Raw genomic sequence first — 9,506 nt, 5'->3', positions numbered from 1 at the left:
ATCGGCTTAAGTTTTTCTCTTTCGAGGGCATGGAGTACGCATGCAATAGGTGGAAGAATCCCTTGCGGTCGTGCCTAGGCTACATGGGCTTTTGGTTGCTGATCGTCCCGTTGAACGAGGTGACCCCTGGCTCGGTTCGTGGAGCAGCGGCCCAACTGCGTGTGCTTAAGCGTCGTGCGACGCGGTGAAAATGACCTGCAGCGCTCGGTAGGACGACGGATCGATCTGGTTCGTTACTGTGTTTGATCCGACGGCTGACGACGTCAAAACGATGTGGAGGCTCGTAGGTAGCTACATCTTACTGTTTAGTAATATTCTCTGGCAACAACAGTGAACATTGCATGAGAGGGCATGCTCTTTCACCTTTGTTTGCCGACTTGGTTGTATAGATGCTCGCCATCCTTGTCATGTCAATTGATGCGTGATGATCTAGCCAACATGCTACAATCATGCTTTATGCTCTCCGATCGGCGAGATTGTGTCTCTCCTTTCGCGGATCAACTGTGTTTGGATGTGAAGCTCTACCGGCATATTTGATTTTGCCTAGTGCCGGGGCACTCAAAAATGATATTAACCGTATGCTAAACATGTCAAGAATTCACCATTTAGATTAATATAGCTTGATGGTTTGACATGATTTGATTGTTGAGATTATTGAATTAGCCCCTTTGATTTATATATATTGGTATAGATGATGACGCATCTCGAGCTGATGGATGGTGGTTGCCATGGGAAGCCGCCGCCGATCTGATTTTTCTTAGCTAGCTAAACGAATGAAGATATAAAGGGGAAAACATGAGGAGAAAATGAGTGATGGAGAGAGGTCGGTTAAAAGATAAAGTTGAAAAGGGAAAGACCGATGGACTCAACGGAGGACAACAGTGTTGTCCAGGGGAGGCGGACGACGCGGATGAGTTTGTGATTGAAGCTTTTCCCTAGTCTTAAACTCCGCCGCGCCGTCGAATGGTAAAATCGCTCCCCGCAAAATAGAGAAAAAATGGTAGACTCGGAAGTTGCCAAAATTTCATGTTTAGCTCATCCCACACAGCCACAGGTGAGTAAATGATGCAAATGATTGGGCCACAAGGAGCCGAACCGACCAATCAATAATACTGTCTGCGCGTGATCCTATCTATATATCAGATCTGGCGATATGAATCTGGATGCATGCTGGATGACAAACATGCTGTTGGATAAATTAATTCTGTCTTCCTTCCCTACTTATAAACCCCCAAAGCAATACACACGTAGTACGAGGTCAAGCACAACCACCGTAAATAATCCCACGGAGAAAACACAGGGGCAAAACAATGGAGGCGAGCGGCACGGCTGAGGCCCGCCGGCCACCGCACGTGGCGATGCTGGTGACGCCCGGGATGGGCCACCTGATCCCGCTCGCGGAGCTTGCCAAGCGCCTGGCCGCGCGGCACGGCGTCACGGCCACGCTCATCACCTTCGCCTCCACGGCGTCCGCCACGCAGCGGTCCTTCCTCGCCTCCCTCCCGGCCGCCATCTCCTCCGTGTCCCTTCCGCCCGTCGACCTCTCCGACCTGCCGCCCGACGCCACCATCGAGACGCTCATGTCCGAGGAGTGCGCCCGCTTGGTGCCGGCGCTGACGGGGCTTCTGTCGGGGCTCACGGAGACGACGCGGCTGGTGGCCTACGTGGCCGACCTCTTCGGGACGGACTCGTTCGACGCTGCCGTGGCCGCCGGCGTGCCCAGAAGGTACCTGTTCCATCCGGGGAACCTGCATGGGCTAACATTCATCCTCCACCTCCCGGAGATCGATGTTTCCATGCCCGGTGAGTTCCGGGACCTCGCCGAGCCCGTCTGGCTGCCCGGCTGCGTCCCCATCCCGGGGCCGGACGTCATGTCGTCGTTCCAGGACAAGTCTGACCCCTGCTACCGGTGGATGGTGCACCACGCCAAGCGCTACCTAGAATCCGAGGCCATCCTGGTGAACTCCTTCGACGCCGTCGAGCCGGACGCCGCCAGGGTGCTCTCTCACCCGGAGCCCGGGCGCCCTCCGGTGTACAACATCGGTCCACTCATACGGGCCGACGCCGGCGAGGAGCCGCGCGCTGCGTGCCTGGACTGGCTCGACCGGCAACCGCCCAAGTCAGTCATCTTCGTCTCGTTCGGCTCCGGGGGCTCGCTGCCGACGGAGCAGATGCACGAGCTCGCGCTCGGGCTGGAGCTCAGCGGGCAGCGCTTCCTGTGGGTGGTGCGGAGCCCGAGCGACGAGGGGACCGTGAACGCCAACTACTACGACGCCGAGAGCAAGAAGGACCCCCTGGCCTACCTTCCGGAGGGGCTTGTGGAGAGGACCAAGGATGTCGGCCTCCTGGTGCCGTCGTGGGCGCCGCAGACGGAGGTTCTTGCTCACGAGGCCACGGGAGGCTTCTTGGTGCACTGTGGGTGGAACTCGGTCCTGGAGAGCCTGGTGCACGGCATGCCCATGATCGCGTGGCCGCTGTTCGCCGAGCAGCGGCAGAACGCCGTGATGCTTTCGGAGGGTGTCGGGGTCGCCTTGCGAGTGCAGCCGACGAAGATGAAGGAGGAGATTGCGGCGGCAGTGAGGGAATTGATGGCTGGCCAAGACAAAGGCGCCCAGGTTAGATCTAATGTGGCGGCGCTGCAGAAGGCAGCCATGGAAGCTCTTCTTGAAGGCGGTGCCGCCACGACCGCGCTGGATGAGGTGGTGCGCAAGTGGACACACGAGTATTGCTAGGTGAAGAAACCTACCTACACATCTTGCTCCTTTTGTCTGTGTGCATCGTGATAATGATGCGTCTTCTTTTAAGAAATAAAAATACCTCTCTTCTTCAACGTGGTTGTACCACATTTTTTAGAGTGGATTTTCAATTGTATATTTGTCAAGGGCTATTTTGCATACACTATGTCAACATGGAAACAGTCAAGCGCCACATGAGCAGTTCAACACTGGTCTGGGCAAGTTAGGGCTCTCCATGAGTAACTTGTACGGAGTATAGTTTTAGGACTAACTTGACGTACACCCCAAAATTAGCTATTAGATCTATGAGAGTGAATTGCAACAAAAACAAAAGACACACCACATTTCAAGTCCACATACGAATTTGCCACCACATTCCTTGGGCGCCCCAAAAATCTACTAGTTTTCTTCTAATTTTCTCAATAAACACTAATGATTAATTTGACACGATTGCAATTCAATTTCTGACAGAAAGGGCCCGCCTGCGCTGACATGGCATAAAACGGTCAACACCGTTTGTTGACCGTTAAGTTAGACATGGGCCCCACCAATCATCAGCCGAACTAACAAAAGGGTCCTTGAAAATTACAAAAATCACCCTAGAAACAAAATTATATTTCAACTGACCCCTTGCACGGAGGTTGTTGTGCCCGTGAGCACTGTCACCGCCGGAGGGGAGATAGGCGTGGACAGACGGGCTTGGAAGGCCAACTTCGGCGACCACGTCGACGGACTCGAACAAGGAGTGCCACAACATGAAAGTCTTCTCTCCGGTCAGCGCACTAGGGAAGGCTCCCGAGTCGCGGCGGTCCGGGCTAGGAGCTCAGCGGCCGCAACATGCGCTGTTGTTCCTCGACGGGCACCCAAGCCTCGATCAGGAACCGCTGCGCTGCCGCACGCCGAAGATCTCAGAGTTGGGGACCGGCTCGCCAAACTCCGAAGAGGAGGAGGAGGACAGACCTCGTCGGGGCAGGGGGAGGGTCCTGATCGCTGGATCCGGTATGTGGCTGTGAGGGATGGTATGCAGGGCACAGTGGATCTCGCCAGCGCCGGGAGGGAGAAGATGTGGCAGATGTTGGAGGGGGCGGACCATGGTAGGAGATGTGGCTGGGCAATGCCGGCCATCTGGTAGAGGATGCACGAACGGCTCCAGAGAGGTGGAGCTCGTGGGATCGCGGGGAGAGAGGGGTTCCTGATCAGTGGGCCCTCTTTCTAATTTAACAACAAACATTGTTTTTTTTTACTTTAGTGCCACATCAGCGCTTACATGTGGGCGCTTTCTGTCAAAAATTGGATCAAATCGTCCAAAATCAATCATTAGTGTTTATTGAGAAAATTAGAAAGAAATCTGGTAGATTTTTGTGACTTCCAAGGAATGTGGTGGCAAATCAGGATGAGAACTTAAAATATGGTTGTTTTTTGCCGTCCGCTCGAGCTATGACTATGCTACATGTACTCTTCTGTATTTTTCTTATGCGCTATCATATCTCACATCGCCCATAATCAGTCCAAGATACATTGCTTGAAAATTTCACACTAGTTAAATCGCCTTTGAAGGCTAAATGCTCTCATCGTTTGTTGGCTGGTTGCGGCAGCGACTATGGCGCTCGCTGACGGTGATGCTAGGCACGGGCAAGTTGGAGAAGTTGATGAACATGCCGTGACATGCGCTGTGCGAGTAGAACATGGTGGAAGGTGCTGTGCGAGTAGAACATGGTGGAAGGTGCAAGTCTCATCGCGACGAGCGCTCATATTGGCTGAGCCATCACCATGTGGGTGTTTATTGAAGTCATACAAAATGATTTACGATCCATGCGCCCTGCACACTTAGATTCTAGTCCAAAGGGCTTCCTGCCAGCTGATACACAAGGGATCACACACCGTACCAGTCATATAGGAAAGCATGTGGCTTATTTGTTTCACTCCAATATCTCATAGAAGTAGTATATGTAGCTAAATAGTCCACTAGTCTAAGACTTTGCGCTTCCACTTAAAGCACGTTGTGATGGACTATATATTGACGAGCCAACATGCATGCGTAGATCGTCCGGCGACCATGTACGTAGTCATGAGACTCATGAGTATATTACTGCACTCTGGGTGCAAATTTGTCCGTGCTAGTCATACCTTGTTTCTCTTTACCTTCACTTCACATGAAGAATGCATGCATGCACCTTCAACCTGCTGTTGCTGCATTTTGGCCTCGCATGTTATGCACTGGTCCTGCTGACCAAGTTAGTGTGCAACATTTTGAAACAGAAGAGTCTTTCTCGAGAAAGAAACCTCTCAAGAGATTGTATCTGTTTGACTCTTAAGCTGTAATCTTGGCACCGAAAACATTATATGGTATAGCAATGGGAGTTACAATTGGTTTAAGGTGCTACTACCCTTCTTTTATTGTCACCCTGTTGCTCATGCGACCCATTATGATGTACTGCCAAGGCCATATATTGAAGTTAATCAACATTGGAAGACCACTCTCCCAAAAACTGGACATATATTGAAGTTATCTAATAGTAACACACTACAGTCAGATTCTTGGAAAAATCGGCGTTGTCTTTCTCCGGCGGTGGTTGTGAGCAAATGAGCACGCCAGTGCAGGATTATTTGGTCAAGGCCATATATTGAAATTACCGAACCTTTACAAGACAAGACCACTTTTTGTGCAAATAGAAGATAAACAACTTCTATTTGGAAACCTGCACAACATGTGCGACTCTTACTGGAAATTAAGTCATCTGCTGCTGCATATGGACCCGTGATATAGGCAGTGCCTGGATATAGGCACTAGTGCTGGTTGCCTGGATACCGCTCCAGTAACAAAGAATTTTTCTTCTAATTTCCTAAAGACGCAATGGTTTGCATCTTTAGACAGAAATACTTCAATTTTTGAAATACCAAAAATTGTTATTTTCAGAGCAATAGATGGTTTTCTCGCAAAATAAATCATTTTCTAATTGATACTGCACAATTTAATGTCATGGTTGTAAATGACCTGGTCAGCATGCAAGATCAAGTCTAAAAATTCATGAAGTAAAGATGCAAAGCCAACTGGTGGATGATGTTTCCCTTGCCCATGCAGTCCATACCTCCGAAGATCTGTCTGGCCATGTTTACGTGGTAAATGCAAACGAGTTGTCTATGCGTCTTATTATACCCTCACAATTTGGCTGTTATTATCTTACTCTTAGTGTTTATCAAAGTTTTATTTTAATCTGTTTGGGTCTTGTGTGCATGTTTCCAAATTTGGTGTTTCTAGAGGACGAGACTTTCTCAGAGATTTTCTTGTTTGGTTCTTCACTGAACTGTAATCTTGGCACTGAAAACATTATATGATACAGTAATTGGGGTAACAACTGATACCATTGTCCCTCCTATTGTTGTTTGCACCCCGTTGCGATGAGGTAACCGATACCAAAGGCTCGTATCAAGCCTTACTATTTCTTCACTTTTTTCTTTTTCGATGTGCTACAAGCATCACCCCTATGGTGCTTTTTATACATGTCCATGAGGGAGTATGGAAATAGATTAGGACTAGAAATCCTAATACTGTTAGGACTCGTACTTGCTCTGATTCCTAATCCCAGGTGTATTGGGGCAACATGGTTAATTTCTACATTCACCTCCTTAACCTTGTAATAGAGGCAGGCGTTTTGGACATGCGGTTGGATGACACACTCATGTATCCATGTCCACAGACGCGGACGGATAGTGAGTCCATTTTGTGGCACCGTGTTGAAGATGCGCTTACATTCCCTAAAAAACTTAAATACGTTACAGCAAAAGCTTGCCAATATGTTGGCAAGAGTTACATGCATTGTCGCACTAGCGCGTGAGAAGAGGTAGTTCGTCGAGACATCATATCTACCTTCAAACTTGGTTCTCTACACCTATGAGTCTATAGAGTGAAATCCAATACAATGTGTTCTGTTTATGTTCTTTCAAAAATTAATGTTTACATGACAATACTAGTTAAATGCAGTAGAATTAAACAGGCAAACATCTGGGGTAATTTCCAATTATCAGCATCTGCAGTCCCATCTCATGGGAGATATGCAATCTGTGCTCACTTGCATACTACATCGCGGCATGGAGAAGAAGAGCCTTTGTCGCTCGCTTGCTCATAGTCGGCATATATGACACCATCATTGTCTGTTCGAACAACACTATCCCACAACTCTTTGTTTTCCTCCACTATCCCACATACCTCGTCAACTAACTGGTGGAGCTGAATCTCACAGCTCTTCCCTTCACTCTTACAACTCTTTCTCCTTGTTTTATACAAACCACCACACACACGCTAAGAGGGAGACACTAGATTTGCTTTGCGCAGAAGCATTTCTCCTTGGTGGCACTAGAGGCTAGTACGTTGTTTCTGTCCTTCGCAGCCTTTTCCTATCCTCTGAGTTTCTCTTATATAGCAAGTGGAATCACTCCACGAAAACATGACTCAACGAAATTGCTTGTCTGGCTACTCACACGACACACATGGCAAAACACATATCTGCTAAGCTTGAAATGCATGTCGTATATCTTGAGGTGGCCTCTTAACACCATGTTTAACATTTCTACTTCTCTATCAATTATTATATATATATATATAGAACACTACTACTTTTTTTTAATGATAATCGCAAGTACAATGATGTACCAAAGATTTAATTGTTGAAGGGCCATAGGCCCAATATTATTAGAAAGAAGGAGAAGCAGTACAACAAAGGTTAGCAGTCTAGGCGAACTAGAACTGGGAACCCACGGAACTGAGACGTTCCGAAAATACAAAAGGACGGCAACAACCGTCAAAACAACTAAAAGGGGGCAAACCAACAATAAGAAAGGTTGCCAATGTTAGTAACACAACCGGCCGCCCTCCATGTCCCAATATCTTCTCTGATCAGATCCAAAACTCTGAAGGGACTACTCGCTTCCTGCTCAAAAATTCTGGAATTTCTTTCCTTCCAAATCCTCCAGTGAATCAAGATGGACATTGTGTCAAAGTTCCGACGCATAGGATTGGTAACTAACTTACATGCTTGCAGCCACCAGTCTTCCGTATTGCTGTAACAATCCCCCGGCACCTGAAAATCCGCCCGTGTTCAATCTTTGAATAGTAGCCAAACCTGCTGTGTGAACCTGTAGTGCATGAACAGGTGTGTGCAGTCCTCCGGCGTCACAAGGCACAGAGGGAAGTTTCCGATTGAGGGCCAGCCCCTCCGCTCAAAATTGTCCACAGTCAGGCACCGGCGATGAACCACCAGCCACATGAAAAACTTGCATCTTGGAGGAGCTTTGGATTTCCAAATTAGTTTGTAGCAGGCGAAGCGCACCGAGGCAACAAAGAACATGTTGTAAGCACTCTTAACAGAGAAGAGATGATCCCCGGTCAGCTTCCATTGTAGACGATCCGGCACACCAGGCGTGAACGAGATATTCCGAGTAATGTCCCAAACAGTGAGATATTGTGCAATGGCTACAACTGAAACTCCTCCTGAGATGTCTCAGACCCCGCTACGGTTCTGAAGGGCATCTCGAACAGTGCGGCCCGGCTTCTTGACAAATGAAAAGAGGGCTGGGGCCATGGACGCAATGGAGCCGCCCTCCAGTAACCAATTGTCTGTCCAGAACTTGGCCCGCTCTCCATCTCCCAAGCAGACAGAGGTGGCTGCACTGAAGATAGCCATGACCTCACCCTACTGACCTCCGGCAACATCTGCCATGGTCGCTCCTCAGGGTCCCAGCGCAGCCAGGGCCATCGGCAACTCAAAGCCGAGCCGAACCACTTTGCTACGTCTTGAGCTTGCGTTGGTTTTCCTTGAAAAGGAAAGGGTGATGCAGCAATAGTAGCGTAAGTATTTCCCTCAGTTTTGAGAACCAAGGTATCAGGCTCCTCAAAAGTCTCATGCACCTACACAAACAAACAAAGAACTCGCAACCAACGCAATAAAGGGGTTGTCAATCCCTTCACGTCCACTTGCGAAAGTGAGATCTGGTAGAGATAGTATGATAAGATAAATATATTTTTGGTATTTTATAATATAGATGCAAAAAGTAAAGATGCAAATAAAAGTAGATTGAAAGCTTATATGATAAAAGATAGACCCGGGGGCATAGGTTTCACTAGAGGCTTCTCTCAAGATAGCACAAGTATTACAGTGGGTGAACAAATTACTGTCGAGCAATTGATAGAAAAGCGAATAATTATGAGATTATCTAGGCATGATCATGTATATAGGCATCACGTCCGTGACAAGTAGACCGACTCCTGCCTGCATCTACTACTATTACTCCACACATCGACCGCTATCCAGCATGCATCTAGAGTATTAAGTTCATAAGAACAGAGTAACGCATTAAGAAAGATGACATGATGTAGAGGGATAAACTCAAGCAATATGATATAAACCCCATCTTTTTATCCTCGATGGCAACAATACAATATGTGCCTTGCAACCCTTTCTGTCATTGGGTAAGGACACCGCAAGATTGAACCCAAAGCTAAGCACTTCTCCCATGGCAAGAAAGATCAATCTAGTAGGCCAAACCAAACTGATAATTCGAAGAGACTTGCAAAGATAACTCAATCATACATAAAAGAATTCAGAGGAGATTCAAATATTTCTCATAGATAAACTTGATCATAAACCCGCAATTCATCGGATCTCAACAAACACACCGCAAAAAGAGTTTACATCGAATAGATCTCCACAAGAGAGGGGAGAACATTGTATTGAGATCCAAAAAGAGAGAAGAAGCCATCTAGCTAATAACTAT

The 9,506-nt window shown here is 47.9% G+C and overlaps 1 protein-coding gene across 1 annotated transcript; it reads left to right on the top strand.

The window, feature by feature from the left end:
- The first annotated feature begins 1,236 nt into the window (after positions 1-1,236).
- Positions 1,237-2,843, top strand: LOC123068320 (UDP-glycosyltransferase 72B1-like). Its single transcript, XM_044490887.1, has one exon. The coding sequence runs from the start codon at positions 1,311-1,313 to the stop codon at positions 2,730-2,732; it is 1,422 nt and encodes a 473-aa protein (XP_044346822.1). The 5' UTR covers positions 1,237-1,310; the 3' UTR covers positions 2,733-2,843.
- Positions 2,844-9,506: the final 6,663 nt, after the last annotated feature.

This window comes from Triticum aestivum, chromosome 3B (assembly GCF_018294505.1).
Source record: "Triticum aestivum cultivar Chinese Spring chromosome 3B, IWGSC CS RefSeq v2.1, whole genome shotgun sequence".
Classification (NCBI taxonomy): domain Eukaryota; kingdom Viridiplantae; phylum Streptophyta; class Magnoliopsida; order Poales; family Poaceae; genus Triticum; species Triticum aestivum.
This window is presented reverse-complemented; position numbering and strand designations above follow the sequence as displayed.